The sequence below is a fragment of the Tachypleus tridentatus genome, chromosome 1 (genome assembly GCF_004210375.1).
Source record: "Tachypleus tridentatus isolate NWPU-2018 chromosome 1, ASM421037v1, whole genome shotgun sequence".
NCBI lineage: Eukaryota > Metazoa > Arthropoda > Merostomata > Xiphosura > Limulidae > Tachypleus > Tachypleus tridentatus.
In genome coordinates, this window is record NC_134825.1 from 96855669 (window position 1) to 96873785 (window position 18117).

At 33.6% G+C, this 18117-nt stretch overlaps 2 protein-coding genes across 6 annotated transcripts in view; one reads left to right on the top strand and one right to left on the bottom strand.

The window, feature by feature from the left end:
* The window catches only part of LOC143256504 (SURP and G-patch domain-containing protein 1-like), a 62367-nt gene extending 57448 nt beyond the window's left edge, over positions 1 to 4919 (top strand). For 3 of the 5 annotated variants that reach the window (XM_076513854.1, XM_076513829.1, XM_076513818.1), the window contains 2 exons: positions 147 to 276; positions 1193 to 4919. In XM_076513854.1, coding sequence (XP_076369969.1) covers positions 147 to 276; positions 1193 to 1219 — 157 coding nt within the window. In that variant the 3' untranslated portion in view covers positions 1220 to 4919. The remainder of the gene's footprint in view (positions 1 to 146; positions 277 to 1192) is intronic. The other 2 variants (XM_076513838.1, XM_076513847.1) reach the window with 2 other exon arrangements.
* A 1821-nt stretch (positions 4920 to 6740) lies between these two features.
* LOC143256481 (uncharacterized) lies at positions 6741 to 16751 on the bottom strand. Its single transcript, XM_076513771.1, has 2 exons — positions 15306 to 16751; positions 6741 to 12238 (listed from the first exon to the last, which is right to left on the bottom strand). The coding sequence occupies exons 1-2, from the start codon at positions 16537 to 16539 to the stop codon at positions 10497 to 10499; spliced, it is 2976 nt and encodes a 991-aa protein (XP_076369886.1). The 5' UTR covers positions 16540 to 16751; the 3' UTR covers positions 6741 to 10496.
* Positions 16752 to 18117: the final 1366 nt, after the last annotated feature.

An 18117-nucleotide genomic window follows, 5' to 3' on the forward strand; every position in this document is an offset into this window, starting at 1 on the left:
TATTAAAGTTGTCAAATACATGTAGATTAGGTGTTTTAACTTGTTTGAATTGTTAACTGCATAATCAGATAGATAAGTGAGTTTTCTAAATAAGGATATTGACAAAAGTGAAAGGGAAGTACACATAGTAAAAGTAATTTACCCAGGGCAACAGCTCCAGTGGAGAAGGCAGGATTTGGCCAAGGGCGACCTGAAGAAGTTACTGTTGGAGATGATGAGTATGAAGCCTACAGAAAACGAATGATGTTAGCCTACAGATTTCGTCCAAACCCCCTCGTAAGTTTTCATATGTTAGCCTACAGATTTCGTCCAAATCCCCTCGTAAGTTTTCATATGTTAGCCTACAGATTTCAAAGTCCAAAGCCTACCCTCGTAAGTTTTCATATGTTAGCCTACAGATTTCGTCCAAATCCCCTCGTAAGTTTTCATATGTTAGCCTACAGATTTCGTCCAAATCCCCTCGTAAGTTTTCATATGTTAGCCTACAGATTTCGTCCAAATCCCCTCGTAAGTTTTCATATGTTAGCCTACAGATTTCGTCCAAATCCCCTCGTAAGTTTTCATGTGTCAGTTGTAAAATGTGATCATTATATCTGCATAAAGCTAAAAGAAGTAGGTAACAAAAATTCTTGTCTTCAGTGTCACATAAGCATGTAGTTACGTGGCTGTGTTTTATGGGTTTTTTAAAGGTAATTTCTAAATATAATATATACTTATTTTGAAAGGTTGGCTAACATATACATGTTGTTGCTGTGTTATTTTGCTGAAAAGGATAGGAAAAAAGGTCTTTATACTCCAGTTAATTATATATATGACAACATTGCAGCTTCATCAGGGTTCGTACATACAACTGTTTAATATTATGATATCAGACAGTTATGTATATATATAAACCCTAATGATGTTGCAAAGACAAAATGCTGATTAAAATAAAATATTTTGTAATTACCTGGAGTATTTTTTTTTTGTCAAAATGTGTAAATCTGTAAATGTGTAAATTTTGAAAGACAGTATAGAATTAACAGGTTTTATAGCACTGCTTATTTGTTTTCTTGTAATATGAAATGAGGTTATTGAGGAGGAAATTTCATATCACGTTATCAGCATATTAGCCTTTGTCTATAGTCAGGTTTTGTTAAAAATATCTTTGAACCATAATCTTATTTTATTTTTTTTTGTTTTTCTCTTGCAGAACAACCCAAGGAGGCCATACTATTGAAAGCTTAATGTTTCACAGTACATTTTATTTTCTGTAGTATGCTATTCAGTATAACATTCAATACAATATTTCAAATGTTTCTTTTTAACCATACTCAGATTATTTTTTTTGAAGGATTTGCTTACAGTTAAATATTAAATTAAACACCCTTATGAAACAAAATGTATATGATTATAATACAAATTTTGTTTTAAATGTTGAAAGCAAATGACTTTCTAGTTTGATTGTTTTTTCACTCATGTGAAAAAAATATTTAGTTCCTTTTCGCAAATTATTCTCTAGACTTCATCTATATGGTATTTCTGAATAACATTCTGTGCATAAAATTTTCTGGTTACTGGAATTATACATTTTTCTGGGGAAGAAAAGAAGACATTAGAATTGGTCTATTCTTTAATTTGTCAAATGTTAATATCAGTTGCTGGTTTTAGAATCGTTAAACCTAGACAGAATCATGTCTACTATAGTATTGAACTGCAATTTATATGTAATATGTTTATGATGCTCTTATTCACTGAAGATAACCTACTTTAGTGTAAATGTTTGACATTATTAATGACAATCCATTTGTGAGTTTTAATTTTTTATTCCTTTATTTTTGTCTAATTTAGATTCTGACCATCTTTAAAACAGTATTCTACAAGAACCGTGCATCGTAAATACAATAATATATCATTTGTCTGTAAGTTGTTTGATATCACATTCCTCGCTTGATGTGCAATATAAAAAAAAAAAACAATTTGCTTCTCCAGATACAAAATTGCCATTTCTTAAATCACAGCAGACATTTTAAAAAAAAAAAATTGTTGTATTTTTTATCCCTAAAATTGTTTATATAGCTACAAAAGAAATATAAGACCCAGTCTGTTCTTGCATTTTATTGGTTTAAACTAATTTTCAGGAGTTGCACCTCTCATCAGTAACTTTTAAAGTGTCTACAAAATAGTTGTAATTTATAAATGACATTACAAACAGCATAAGCATAATATGTAGCTTACCACTATACAAGTCCGTTTGTTTTGGTTTACCCTTATTCAAAGTTAATGGAAGGAGTAGATTTTCATCAAATGGCTGTTAGTGACTTGGTAAATTGAAGATTATGGCCTCCAAATTCTTTTTAGTCAAAATACACATTTTAATAACAAAAAATTAAATCTTATGAAAGTGGATTTGTTTATTGTTCTTAATAAATTATAATGTATCTGTTAGCATTATCATAGATATGAGGCATAGGATGCTTGGTAACCTTTTCAGAAGACTTCCTGAAACTAGATATTTTTTTCTGCTTCATTTCCAAAATATTTTGACACATACATTGTTTCTCAAGTTACTGACTGACTGTGCTTCTAAGTTTCATATTCTTTGCTTTAACATTTTCAAGATTATTTTGGTTTTAAGTTAGATGTTCTGCATATTGTTCAAGTAGAATACAGGATGAATGATATCACTAGTTACATGTTAGTATAACAAATGAAATATGTAATAATTTTAGGACTTTGATAATTTTTTGTTTCTCTCAATATCAATGTGAAAGTTTTTGCTGCTTCAAGATATAGGTAGTAAAGTACATGGTTAAATTATTCAAACAAGCGCATCTGGTTTGAATAAATAAATTTTGATATCAACTTAACACAGCCTACATAACTGTATTCACTTTTAAAACACATTTCTCAAAGTTATTTATGTACTGTATTAGTTGTGAGTATTTGACTGTTGGTCACTGTGTCCCTAATAACCTAGGAATCACACAGTGTTACCAGTATTACAGTTTATTCCAGTAATTACAGCTAAGAGGTCTCGTATATAATTTTTACATAGAATATCATTCTATTACTTAGTTGTGTACATGCTTATGTAACAGTAAAAACAAACATAGTTTCTCAGTATGATATAATTATGTATACCCTAGTGGTACATCACACAGAATGGTATATTTACAGTTATGTATTAACTATATATTTTTTAACATGTATGTGGTGAAAAATGTGGGTGATAATTTTTTAATCTACACACTGATATATACCTGATACAGCTTTTGTTATTCATAAACTAATAGTTGGTGAAAAGTAGATGTGTTCCTGATTTTTTACAGGTACTTTTAGTGAAAGCAAGAGAAATAACTTTTAGTTTTGGAAAACGTAACGTATGAAATAAAAAGAGGATCTATAAAATATATCTTGGGAAGAACAAAAGTGTATTATTGCTAGAAAAAAATTTAATTCAAAATGGCAAAATTTACAAGGAAGTGGAAGGGTATTTGTGTTTAAAATAAGTTTTTTATCGTTTTAGAAGTAAAGATATGAGTGCTTGATTTTTCAAAATGGAAAAAATTAAAAAATGAAGATATAAGTGCGTTTAAAAAATTAAAAATATGAAGGAATAGCAGGAAGGATATGAACTTGTTTTTGAAAAATAATATTTGAAAATGGGAATGTGGGTTGTTGTTTACTCCTTAAATGATTGCTGGGAATTGAAATTATGTAATTTTGCACTCGGAATAAGAATATGAAGTTATTTAACCTTAAAAATAATCTTATCAACGTTTTGTGTGTTTGTGCACCATATGTATTATGGTTACTGAATTTATTCGTTAGAAGGAACTTAACGTTCAGAAGATAATTCAGACAAAAATATCTTCCATCTCTGTAATTACGGATGATTACCTTTTGTAATTTACATTAAATATGTGATATCATCCATTTTGTTATTATTAGTGCTTACATTGAGCGTTGTAACTGTATAAGTAAACCAGTGCCATAACAAGCCGAGCGTCCTAATGGTTATCTTGTTGGACAGTAGAATTAAGATTCCATAGTTTTTATTTCATAGTCACCAAAATTGGGCTTCGCACTTTTGGTCTGCTAGTGCATAATAAAATTGACGGTCAAAAAATATTAACGGTGATTAGCTGCCTTTCCTCTAGTTTATCATTTCAAATTAGGTACGACTCGCAGAATTTGACTTCGTGTAACTTTGCGCGAAATCCAGCAAACGGACGCCAGAATAACCTCTGATTTGAAGCATTTTCTAAATATATCCGCCTTTGCTAATAAAAAACCTGAAGGTGCGCGTTATTCATGGTTAACGTGTTATACATAGATATTATTATTATTTAAATACTTTCTATACGTAAATTCGTTATTGTATTTTATACTTGCAGCTTACTGAACTATAAATACATCTTACTCTTGCAACGCGTGTTTTAATAATGTGTTAGTTATCATAGTAAATGTCGCTTAGAAACTAGTATACGCAATTGGAATTTGCACAATAATTTTATACCTTCGTGAACAGCAGCAACAACAACAACAAAAATCAAACTGAAAATCCTAAATGGTTTATGACTGCCATATAATATGGCCTTTTAAAACTAAAGATCGTGTATCGATATTTGTGGTGGGTAAACCAGAGATCTCATTCTAGGTTTATGCTTAAAAAGCCAAATATCTTTAATTGTATATATTCCGATTCCATTTAACAGTGTCCTGAATCCCTTGTTAAGTTCTTTAAAATTCAGAATAGAAAACCGTGATCGATATCATACTAAAACTTCGAAAATTCCTGTGGCTATTGGCCTGAACCTTTGAAGTAGCTAGTGATTCCTTTGCTTTAAATATTATTTTTCTTTCTTTCTTTAAAGAACTTTATACATACATACATATATATATCATTTGAAACCAAATAATAAGAGATTAAAAAGTTTGCAAAGCTTTCTTTTTCTTTTCTTTTTTTTTTTAAGATTGGGAATTTAAGTAAACAGGAAATAAAAGAAACATTATCAGTTTAACCAGTCGTCACAGGTTCCTAGAAAATAACACGGCTTCTCTATATAGTTGTGACAGACATAAAGTTATTCAGTACGTGGGTTCTACTGGCGATGACAGTTTGAAAAAAAATATTAAATTTAAAACCGAATGTTATGAATTGCCTTACTGAGAAATTAAAATAATGTTGACGACGTTAATTAAGAAATTAAAAGTAGTTGTATTGAGCGAATTTTTTTATATTATTTTATGCAAGTCATTGCTAAAAAGATGTGTACTATGCATTTGGTGAAGATAGTTATTTTCTGTTTCAACAACGGAAATTAAGTATAAATGTTTAGCTTATTTCAAAAATTTATTTATAAACGTTTTATTCTTGTGAATGAATAATGTTGGTTACAGACAAAAAATACGAGGTCTTTATTGTGTAATTATAATATTTGTTCGAAATACTAATTAATACAGAATTTTCCTTATTTACATACTTTTAATACAAGTTTCTTCAGTTCTTTAAAAATACAACGTCATTTGGTTTTGAATTTCGCACAAAGCTGTACGAAGACTATCTGCGCTCGTCGTTTGATAGAAACAAAAAATATTCACCCAAATTTTTTTAACGATTTGACGTAGTAAAACTTCTATTTTGTTTACGACTTTCCTCACGAAGTTTATCTTGCATCATCAAGTGAATTAGAAAACATAGCTCTTTCTAATATTTATTTTCTAGTAAATATTGTGGTTTTCATGGAAATTGATATTATTCAAAAAGACGCAGATTTCAGATATGTTATTCACAAAGTATTATGAACACGTACAGCAAAGGTAGACAAACGATATAAGCGAACAAATAAAATTTTTATTCACGAGAAGTATTAGCTTTGTACCAAATTGGCTGACTTTGACTTCAACAGTAAAATTGCTGCTGGAACTGAAAAGCACAATCAAGATGTCTGGATCAGAGAAAAACGGGTTAAAGCAACAGAAATGGAGCTATAAAGTTTAATTATTTTGATGTCATAATATACCCAGTAGTCTTTTGGGCCGTTTAAATCAACTATTGCAAATAAACATTCAAAGAAGAAAACTTTCAAAATGGTATAACTTGGACAAGTTCCTATGAAATAGCTATTGTAGCAAGTTAGTAAATGTTTGTCTAAGAATCTCGTATGCCTATATCTGGTTTACCGAGAAAATGCTGAGTACATGCAGAATGATACGAAAATTTAGAAAAACAACTATAAATAAAGATATATTCTGTATTACAGAAAAGTAAAGTATTATTACTAAACATGCTGTTTTATGTTAAGATTAAAATGCACTGGCTCTGTAATTATGTGAATGGTGCTTTGTACAGACAATTAAGAATATTAATTTGTTCTGAAATAATACAGTAATAAAGAGAAAAGGATTGCTTGAGATATTCTCTCAAAGCTATAGAAAAAATTATGTATGAGCTTTCTCTACATTTAAAACAGGTAAACTAGAGGAAATGCAACCAGTCAACGATATCCACAAACCAAGTCCTGTACTGCTTTACTGGAATAATGAGATATGACCATTCCCTGATATAAATTTATGGCTTCTGATTCAAGTTGGCACCAAAGAAATATCTATTGTAAAGAATCTCCGGCTCGTATATCCATATATAAAAACTTGACATCATGTAGTTTGCATCAGAGTGAATAGCTTTCATTGTCAATTTCTTTCTTTTCTAGATAATTCTCTGACAACGTCTAAAGCCACATGTACCACAAATATTAAAAATATAAAGTTTATTCATTTTCATTAAGTTTCATACTCTTCTCTGTGAAAACTAGTACAAAAGCATGTTTTCAGCACTACTAGGCAAAAACTTACAACATTTATTTATTATACGGAAATGGCTTGGTTATAACGGTTTCCCAACATTTATTGCCTTGGAATGGACAAAATAAACATAATTGTCTGTCGTTCACGATCGTTAATGAAACATAAAATGCAATTTTGATTTATTTATACCTTTCTTGAAGAAAGTCATGCCAAAATTATTTAATTTTATCTTCTTTTAAATTCACATAATATAGTTCTTGTGCTAAAGTTATGCTAATACTGATTTTATTATAATTTACTTATATGATTTGTTTAGAAAACAGTAATATAATAATTTTACAGATAAATGTCAATGAGAAGGAACGTTACAAACGGTGGTACTAAAAACTCCAAAATCATTCTAATTATTGTTTGCTATGCTACACAATAACACAGCTTACTATAATAGACGTAACATGTAAATCAGTATCTATGTATGTAACACAAATGCCTGCGCCATTTATTGAATGGCACCACGAATAAAAATCCATAAAAAAATTCTTAGTTGTGTATTCAAGATTCGAATAATTAGAAAAATAACTAGTATATCCAACAACAATTTTTTATATTTATATACAATAGAACACTATTTTAAATAAAGGTACTCTCTTTACAACAAGAACACGAATTTCACTAGAACTATACAGGAGGGTTTGATTATACCTTTATTAATGTAATTTTTAAATATACTACTGAGAAACTGGAGTACCTAAAAACATTTTTTTTCATAAAATTGGCCTGTTATTTATTATTTTTAATAAAAGCTTTTGTCCTTACTACTTGCAAAGATAATCAACACACTTCCCACTGACTAATCGTTTCTTTCCGACGTAATGTGTGTTTGTGTTTTTCTTATAGCAAAGCCACATTCATAATCTGCTGACTCCACCGAGAGGAATCGAACACCTAATTTTAGCTTTGTAAAGAGTTATCGCTGTCCCAGCGAGGGACCTTCCATGTGATAATTTTGCAAACTTCAATAGATACATCAAATGTCGCCTTTGATCTAGCGTTATAAATAAATTTAGCTTTATCTTAAACGTATACTATTCTTTAGCTTTAATGTCACTAGTTGCTGTGAGATCACTTGTGACCTAGCTTATTTAAGCTATAATTTCTATGTTGACGAAGCCGCTGATGATAAGGCCGGATATACTTTGAAACTCTGGACATTTTATATTAACACTCCTACGAAAAGACGTTTCTAGTCCTGATTTCTCCAAGCCAGTTCCCCTGGCTGTGGTTTCGCTAGATAGTAGATAGGGACAGTGGGAATCTTGTTAATCCATTTATTAATGGATTTAAATGGCAATTTCATTTAAATACAAAATTATTAGCCTAATATTAATAACCTTTCAAGTTGCTCTGGGGCCTATTAGGCCCCACTTTTCGTAGGAGTGTTAAAAATGTTATTTACAAAGCACGTTACAAATATTGGTAGTTCAAATTCAAACATCATTTTAATGCTATTTTTTATCGTGCTGCATCGTGCCAACATGCAATACTGAATATCTAATAAAGTATATTAGTATTATGGTAAGGCATTTAGAACAGTGTTGAACAATACGAGGTCCGTTCAAAAAATACGCGGACTGACGTCATAAAACAAAATGTACTTTATTTAGAAGTTACAGGTCTGGGACCCCTTCAAAGTTCTCTCCTCCCCAACGCACACACTTATCCCAACGGTGTTTCCACTTGTTGAAACAGTCCTGGTACGCTTCTTTTGTAATGTCCTCCAGCTCCTTCGTCGCATTTGCCTTAATCTCGGGAATCGTCTCAAATCTTCTTCCTTTCAAGGGTCTTTTGAGTTTGGGGAACAAGAAAAATCGCAAGGAGCAAGGTCAGGTGAGTAGGGGGGGTGGGGAAGAACAGTGATCGAGTGTTTGGCCAAAAATTCACGAGTTCTGAGGGCTGAATTTCGCAGAAACGCGGTGCATCTTCAATTTTTCGGTCAAAATCTCGTAACAAGATCCAACTGATATCCCACACTCTTCAGCAAGCTCCCTGACAGTCAGACGTCGATTTGCTCGCACCAGGGTGTTGATTTTGTCGACGTGTGGGTCGTCAGTTGACGTGGAAGGACGTCCAGGACGCTCATCATCTTCAATGGACTGTCGACCATCCTTAAAACGTTCATGCCACTTGAAACATGCCGTACGCTTCATAGCAACATCACCGTAGCCGTGTTAAGCATAGCAAAAGTTTCAGTCGCAGATTTTCCAAGTTTAACGCAAAATTTCACAGCAAGTCGTTGCTCCTTCAGGTCATTCATTCTGAAATCCGCCAAACGAAAAAATCGCACTTCACTTAAAACCGCGTAGCTAATACACAAATGAAGATATCTGCAATCGGGAAATGGCGTCGTAATCAGCTGATCTGTGCAAACCTAGCGACACCAAGCGGATTCCCCTGGAACCAACTGGAGCCGCGCAATTCAAACAGTCCGCGTATTTTTTGAACAGCCCTTGTATTAAAATTTTGATAGCAATTAAGTACGCAATACAATGAAGGGTAATTTCCAGTACTGTTGGAATAAGAAAAGTTGGACTGAAAAGGACACGTGAAAGTGTCGAAGCTTGTTTCCAAACAAACTTCTTGTTCCTATAATAGTGTGTGTGTGTTTTTTTTTTATAGGAAAGCCACACTGGACTATCTGTTGAGTCCACCGAGGGGAATCGGACTCCTGATTTTAGCCGATAATAATGAATGTTGAGTTTTTATACCTTTTCATCAAAACGTATCACCTCATTACTAACTATAAGTTTACTTCGTGTACTACGGCAGTATTGATGTAAACTCAGTGGCTCAGCGGTATGTCTGCGGACTTACACGCTAAAATCCGGGTTTCGATACCCGTGATAAGCAGAGCACAGATAGCCCATTGTGTAGCTTTGTGCTTAATGCAAAAACAACAACAAAAAAAACAAACTCAGTGATGATGCCAAGGAAAGCTGAGGAGGGTCAAGCGCCAAACTAGAAATTTGTCTGCCTTCTCTTCGCCTCCTCCAAAATGTTCACTACAGAAATGTAACAAAATATAAATCTCTCGGAATATAATATATTGAGCTATTAGGCAATTTTATATAAGAAAAACTCATCCAACAAAACATTAACCAATGAATAGTTTGCTTTCACACCTTATAAATGTATAATCCATAAAAAGTTTACTATTCTTAAAAAAAAACTTCTCCTCCCAACTCCACGTACCTCACCTTCACCTCTTCGCTTTCAAAATCCTGTTGTCAGTAGTGTGTAAACTTCTACGTAGCCTTATGTTATATGGTAATGGATACACATAGGCTGAAACACTTCTAAGATACATAATTGTATTTACAGTGTTTCCTGAATAGCAAACCTTATGTAGTTCAGCAGTTAAACAAAGTTTACAGCTGAATATCAACTTAAAGACGTATGATGGACATTGATTGTTTTTAACACAGAAAAAAACAGGCTTTATACTTTGGAATATCCTACTTTCAAAGCTGAACATTAATAATATAAAATATCCATAGTTCCACATTAGTTTTAATGCTGTAAATATATATAATTTATGTGAAATAGAGGAATAAATTTCAGTACTGAGGAAGTGCAGAATTACATATAGTTCAACAAAATTTCTTGATACTATTTTTTGCCGTTTAAGCACTGTAATTAAGTGTTTGTTACATTTTTATAGAATAAGTTCCAGAACATTTTTTCAGTTTCATATGTCTGGATGATTTTTCTTTTTTCTTGTCAGCATGTCCTGATTTTTTTCTTTTTTTGCAAACCACAATCACAATTATGATTAAAATTATTATTAAGATAATTAACACGATGAGTCCAATCAAGAGAGAGCGTGGTAAACTGCTTTCAGAGTCGCCTGTGCTGTTACTCATAAGAAACATCGTGCAGTTTTTGTGTTCCCCCCACATTGCATGGTCGATCACTAGGCATATTTTGTACGATTCTCCTGGCTTAAGTTTCTTTATCAGAAAGAAACCTGCGGTGCAGTTCATTCCTTTTCTTTCAAGAACAACCTCCGAGTTCATAAAGACCATCACTCGAAGATTGCAGAGATCTGGTGGCTCATGTAGATTAAGATTCCACGTAATTAAAAGTGAATTAAACTTTGTCTCTTGTAAGATAGGTGAAAGTTCATAGTTGAAAACTTGCGATCTTTCGCCAATTGTAGTATTATTTTGTTTAACTGTTGAAGAACTTGAACTAGAAGACATGGCACTTGATTCTGAAGTTATTGATGTAGTATTGACTTCAGTACCAGTGTTGGTTACAGGTGCCTGACTGGTACTTTCATCAGTGACTGAAGATGGGTGGATTGTATCCACGAATTGTGTCTTAATATTTGAATCAGATGTTCTGGTGATGTTATCATAAAAATTTGTCTTACTAGGATCTACAGACGGTTGAGTGGTATAAGTGTAAAAACTAGTGTTGGTAAAGACTCCAGGTTTTTCAGCTTCGGTAGTGACTTTAGGTAGTTCACTCCTGTTAGTATAAGTAGTACTAATGTCAGTGAAGTCTACAAACGACTCAGTGGTGTCAACAAAACTATTAGACTCGGTAGTGGTTACAGGTAGTACAGTTGTATCCACGAAATTACTAGTTTCGGTAATAATTTCGGATGAGTGAGTGATGTTCACGTTAGTATTAGTATGAATAGAGACTCGAGATGACTCAGTGTTATCTATAAAAGTTCTAGTTTCAGGAGTAATACCAGATGACTTAGTTGTGCCAACAATAGTGCTAGTTGCAGTGCTGATTTCTAGAAAGTGGATGGTGCCATTGTAAGTAGCGGTGTTAGTGGTAATTCCAACTGACTGGATTGTATTCATTGAACTGGTAGAGAATACAGTTGTTATTTCAAGTCTAGGAATGATATTAGTACAATTTTTGACCAATATACTGTGTTTATCCAGAATTATAAAACACATTTCATATTCAACATCTTCTTGTATCCCCAGAAGCGTTACTGATTGAGGACCGGAATTACCATGTGACGGGCATGTTAAAGGCAATTTTTTTTCGAATAGCATGCCGCCTACGTTGGCATACGTTAGCATACAGCTGTATGACGTAAGATCTGCGCTGCCGAGTACCATCCATGTTAACGGTAGCTCCATATTTTTTACTTCAAAGTTTGTACTTAACAAAATAATACTTAAAGTACTACCAGTTACTTCTAATGAAGTTACTGAATGTATTACCGTAGAAGGCTGTAACGTAGGTCTCTGACAGGTGGCGCTGGTATTGCCACACTTCATATAATTGAGGTTTACTTCAATCAGTTTCTTTCCCAGTAAAGATGGAGGTCCGGTACACTCTCCAGCATCAGTTATTTCGGGTATCGTTTTCAAGAACTGGACAAATTCATTTAATGCACAGTCACAGATAAACGGATTGCCTGTAGAAACAGCAAGAACAGTTACAATTTCAACATAAGTACATGTCTTCCGTTTAATTGAAACAGCTTGATGCAACGATGAAAATGATTAAGTTTAATATTTAAAGAAATTATAAACATATTTCTTTAAATTTCTTTCTCGGCCGTTGCGAAATATTACTATACGAGGTATGTTCAAAAAATACGCGGACTGACGTCATAAAACAAAATGTACTTTATTTAGAAGTTACAGGTCTGGGACCCCTTCAAAGTACTCTCCTCCCCAACGCACACACTTACCCCAACGGTGTTTCCACTTGTTGAGACAGTCCTGGTACGCTTCTTTTGTAATGTCCTCCAGCTCCTTCGTCGCATATGCCTTAATCTCGGGAATCGTCTCAAATCTTTTTCCTTTCAAGGGTCTTTTGAGTTTGGGGAACAAGAAAAAATCGCAAGGAGCAAGGTCAGGTGAGTAGGCGGGATGGGGAAGAACAGTGATCGAGTGTTTGGCCACAAACTCACGAGTTCTGAGGGCTGAATTTCGCAGCAACGCGATGCATCTTCAATTTTTCGGTCAAAATCTCGTAACAAGATCCAACCGATATCCCACACTCTTCAGCAAGCTCCCTGACAGTCAGACGTCGATTTGCCCGCACCAGGGTGTTGATTTTGTCGACGTGTGGGTCGTCAGTTGACGTGGAAGGACGTCCAGGACGTTCATCATCTTCAATGGACTGTCGACCATCCTTAAAACTTTCATGCCACTTGAAACATGCCGTACGCTTCATAGCAACATCACCGAAGCCGTGTTAAGCATAGCAAAAGTTTCAGCCGCAGATTTTCCAAGTTTAACACAAAATTTCACAGCAAGTCGTTGCTCCTTCAGGTCATTCATTCTGAAATCCGCCAAATGAAAAAATCGCACTTCACTTAAAACCGCGTAGCTAATACACAAATGAAGATATCTGCAATCGGGAAATGGCGTTGTAATCAGCTGATCTGTGCGAACCTAGCGACGCCAAGCGGATTCCCCTGGAACCAACTGGAGCCGCGCAATTCAAACTGTCCGCGTATTTTTTGAACAGCCCTCGTATGCTTTTTACTTTATCTTATCTTAGGTAATAAGTAAGATTAAAATCACATTGTTTCAGAATTGTATATTTTGCTAGTGATTGAATTAAGTAAAAATAAATGTAGGGAGAAAAGAGTCTCCAACCAACGGCACAGCAGTATGTCTACAGACTTACACTCTAAAAACCAGGGTTCACCACCCATGGTAGGTAGAACACAGATAGCTCATTAGAATAATAAAATATGTGTGATAATTAGTCATGACAGAAATGAGAGATACAAAAAGTTCATTGCTGGGTATTTACTTTCATTTTTAGTGTGTCATCCGAATGTACATTATGATTAGAAATTATAGCTGAATGCTAAACTAATACTATTAATAATTCTTTTTATTTGATAACTAATAGTTAAACTGTTCTCATTAATGACACACGTAAATTTAGTATATTTTGAAAGGTACATGTTAAATTATATTTATAATTTTAATTTGTTAATTACCTTTTTGTTGATTATGTGACAACTAAATGTAAAACTATTTCTGTGTCTGAAAATACTAAGTTGTAACCACCGGTAACTTAGAAGAGAATATTACACCGTATTTTAGATTACTAAGCAGATAACCGTTGACAATGCATATTAGAAATATGTTCGTATACTGTACTACAAGAGGGATCTTGACCCGCAACCTATATCACGCATAAGTAGTTTAGAAAAACAAAATGTAGTTAAAAGGTTGATCTAGTCTAAGCTATTTTAAATAAAGCTTGACGACAAAGCGTTAAGTTATGTTCATGATACGAGGACTAAAACATGTCAGGCTAAACTAATAATTATGTGAGAACAAAATCATCCATATTTCCAGTTAAATGTTTGCTTTTTTGATTTGGTGCAAAACTACTCGATAGTTTTCTGTGTTAGGCGTCCAAAACATTAGTAAACTAGAGAGAAGGTACTTAGCCAGCATTACTCACTACTTATTACTGGGATACTCTTTTACTGATGAGTAAATAGGGAATTGTCCTTCACTTTATAATACCCCTTTTGGCTTAAAGAGTGAACATAGTAGGTAAAGGAGTTTTGAATTCGCTACCTTTAGATTGCGAGTTGATTGCCTTTGTCACCAGGACTACATGCTAGATATGTGATATAGTTATTGTAGGAGATACTAGATCCAAGAAATTTTAATTAAGCAGTAGACGAGGATTATAAAGCCGAAATGCTACAAATAATGCAAATATCATTTGGGATAGCAAACAGACATTTAATTAAAGCAGCTTTGATCAACTGTCGATATTTGGTAAGAAAAAAAGGGTAACCGAAGAGAAGCGATAAGTGCTAGTGGCCTGTCAGTTCAAAATTAAGGACGGTTATCCAAAGATAACTCTTTGTGTAGTGTAGTGTAGCAGGAAATAAAATACATTCACCTCTCTTTTATACTTTTTTTCAGTGACAATATTCAATGGTTTGATTTGCTTTGAATTTTCGCGCAATGCTGCTCGAGAGCTATCTGCGCCGGCTGTCCCTAATTTAGTAGTGTAAGTCTAGAAAAAAGTCAGATAGTCATCACCACCCACCGCCAACTCTTGGACTACTCTTTTACCAACGAATAGTGGGATTGAATGTGACGGCTGAAAGGGTGAGTATATTTGGTGTGACGGAGATTCGAACCCGCAACTCTAAGATTACGAGTCGAGTACCTTAACCACTTGGCCATGCCGGGCTATTTTTTAATGATTTATATATAAAGCTCACAAAAATTATTGTTTTTTGTTTATCAGTATCGATAAGAGTTTCCTTTGTCTACAGTTAATATATATAATATATAAGAGTATTGTCATTCGATTAAAAATCTGTCGAATAAGCATTAAAAGATCCAGGACAAGCAGTTTTCTCACCAAAGATACTACTTTTTGAAAAATACATATAGCACTAATGAAATACATTTAGACTTTTAGAGGTAGACATAAATATAAAAATTTTATTCTATTTTTTTATACTGATTTTAGGAATTCCTTACCTTTTAGGCTGATTATTTGTATGTTGTGACTTCGTGAAAAAGTTCCAGCCTCCACGTTTGAAAGCCTGTTGTCATTAAGATTTATTGTCTCCAAGCTGAAAAGATCTACTGTATGTTCACATGTCAACTTTTCTAGTCGATTGTTATTTATCGATAGTTTATTTAGAGATGTAAGGTTGGAGAATGCTCTAACTGGCAAATTCTGAATTTGATTATTACCAAGTTCCAATGTTATCAAATTCCAGAGATGTGTAAAGGCATTGTTTGAGATCGTTTTTATACTATTGTTAAACAGATCTAACTTTTCGAGTTGGATAAGTTTCGATAAAGCATTTGTTGTGATTTCTTCCAGGTCGTTGTTGGATAAATATATTTCATGCAGGTTTGGCATCCCACTGAAAGCATTTTCATTCAGTTGTCCCTTTAAGTTGTTGTCTTGCATTGAAATCATATGAACACTCGAAGACTCAACATTTATATTCGCTAGTGAAAAAAATAGATTTCTATCTAAATAAACAGCAGCAAGTTCGTGCAAGTCAGTAAAAACATCAGAAGACAGGCTTATTAATTTATTCATGTCTAAATACAAATATTTGAGACTTGTTAAGCCTATAAAATTGTCTTTGTAAAGAGCTGTGATATTATTGCTGTCCAAATAAAGCTCTTGAAGGTTATTTAAATGTTGAAAAGTACTTGGGTCAATAGAGTGTATCATGTTCAAACTGAGATATAATAGTTCCAGGAGAGGCATCCCAACAAGATCTTTGGTTTCTATACTCACAATCAAGTTGTCTGATAAATCTAATTCACGAAGATTAAATAAAACATTGAGAGAAGTCGATGGAACACGGACGAACATATTATTTCGAAGACTAAGACTTTCCAGAACTTTACTGATCCCCCAAAAAACATCTTTTGGCAGAGTTGAAATATTGTTCGTCGTAATGGTAAGTAACTTAATGATATAGTTTTCAAACATTCGAGATGGAACGGCTTCCAAGCCAGATATGTCGATTACTAGTACTTCTATTTCACCTGTCATTACTGATTTTAAAAAATTTGTAACGTCAGTAATTGTTGATGTTTTGTTGTATTTTACAGAACCTAAGCAGTTAATCACTACTGATACATCATTTTTGCACTTACAGGTAACATCTGACGTTTCCAGATCAGGAGGGCAGGTTCGAGATAAGGAACACGAAAAGCAGAACAACAGTAATAGAGTAAACAACATTTTTAAGGTTACAAGGATACTACATTAGATGAAAAGAGCATAAAATCTCAAAACACGACAACTTTAATATACTTCTTCATGTAAAGCAATTGTGTCACTTACATGTTGAAAACACTCAATCGTTTCTTTCAATGATAAATAGCGTCGATAGATATATCTCTTGACACCAGACGTCAAGGAGCGGTCTTACATTTCCGTTCTATAAATCTCCTAAATATTATTGGAAGAAACGATTGGTTTGTCTTTGTTTACTGACGTTAAAGCGTGATAGGCAATATTTCCTTTTCCACCAAACAAATAGGGCGTGTATTCCTAAAAAGAAATGATATTGTACTACCAGCTAAATATGGCTATGTATGACATATTTCATTCTCATTTTGATATTTGGCATTTGTACGCAACTGCTATTTACAATTTTTTTTTTATTTCAGATTTGTCTCGTCCAACACAGCACCCGTCATATCAAACATGGCCGCCCTTTCAGCCGTGGGGGCGTTATAATGTGACAGTCAATCCTACTATTCGTTGGTGAAAGAGTACCCAGAGAGTTGGTGGTGGGTGGTGATGACTAGCTGCCTTCCCTCTAGTCTTATACTGCTAAATTAGGGACAGCGAGCGCAGATAGCCCTTGAGTAGCTTTGTGCAAAATTCAAAAACAAACCAACACAGTAACAAGAGTGTTGTATTAATACTCTTTCCTTCTTAAAGACACACATTAATACGTGACACACATATGAATATTTTTCCGAGTTTTTGTCTTGAGATTGAAATGCATCTATTTATTCTAAAATTATTATGCAAATAGCTATTTCTAATTGATAATTTTATTTCTTGTCAAATCTGTTTTATTGTTATGCCTTCCTTTTCTATTGTTTGTAGCTAAGCACAAAGCTATACAAAGAGCTATCTGTGCTCTGTCCATCAGAGTATCGAATCCCGTTTTCTAGCGTTGTAAGTTTTTTCCCCTTTTTATTTGTTATATTTTTGTGCGCCAGCAATACCAAACATGGGGTGCACGTGTGCCCGATTCGATTTCATTGTTCATCAACATCTTCACTAGCTTACTCAAATTAATTTTTTTAGACAGGATTAGAGTAAATTAAGCTATGAGACCTTAGGTTTCATTGCAATAATTTTAAAATTTTAAACCTAGCAGCATTGTTTTGAAACTTCGCGAGTACTAGAATTAGGAGAGATAAAACAATTATTAGCTACAGCATAGAGATTCGTAGAATGTCTCTCAGTTTGTTTACTCTTTCATTTACAAACTCTTGGTTCATAGCTTTATCGATTGATTGATTTGAGAACTAACTACAACCAAGGCTATTGAGGATTCCACTTGCTTCATGATGCAGAGTCGTTGTTATTGTTTTCTATCGTGCGACGTTGTACAAATAAGTTAATTTTTATTTACCTCGTATATTACAGTTTAGCACGGCTGCAAAATTAGACCTTCAAGTTATAACAGTATTTTAGTTTGTAATAATGTTAAAGGACGAAGTTAAGTACAAAGCTACACAGCGACAGTGGGCTGTCTGTGCTCTGCCCACAACGGGTATCGAAATACGGTTTCTAGCG

What these genes read in the sequence shown, in the direction of transcription:
- LOC143256481 (XM_076513771.1), bottom strand. Translation starts at nt 16,539, where the DNA reads ATGTTGTTTACTCTATTACTGTTGTTCTGCTTTTCGTGTTCCTTATCT. An exon ending in ACAAATAATCAGCCTAAAAG is followed by an intron (nt 12,239 to 15,305) that starts GTAAGGAATTCC and finishes CTGTTTCTACAG; the next exon opens with GCAATCCGTTTATCTGTGAC.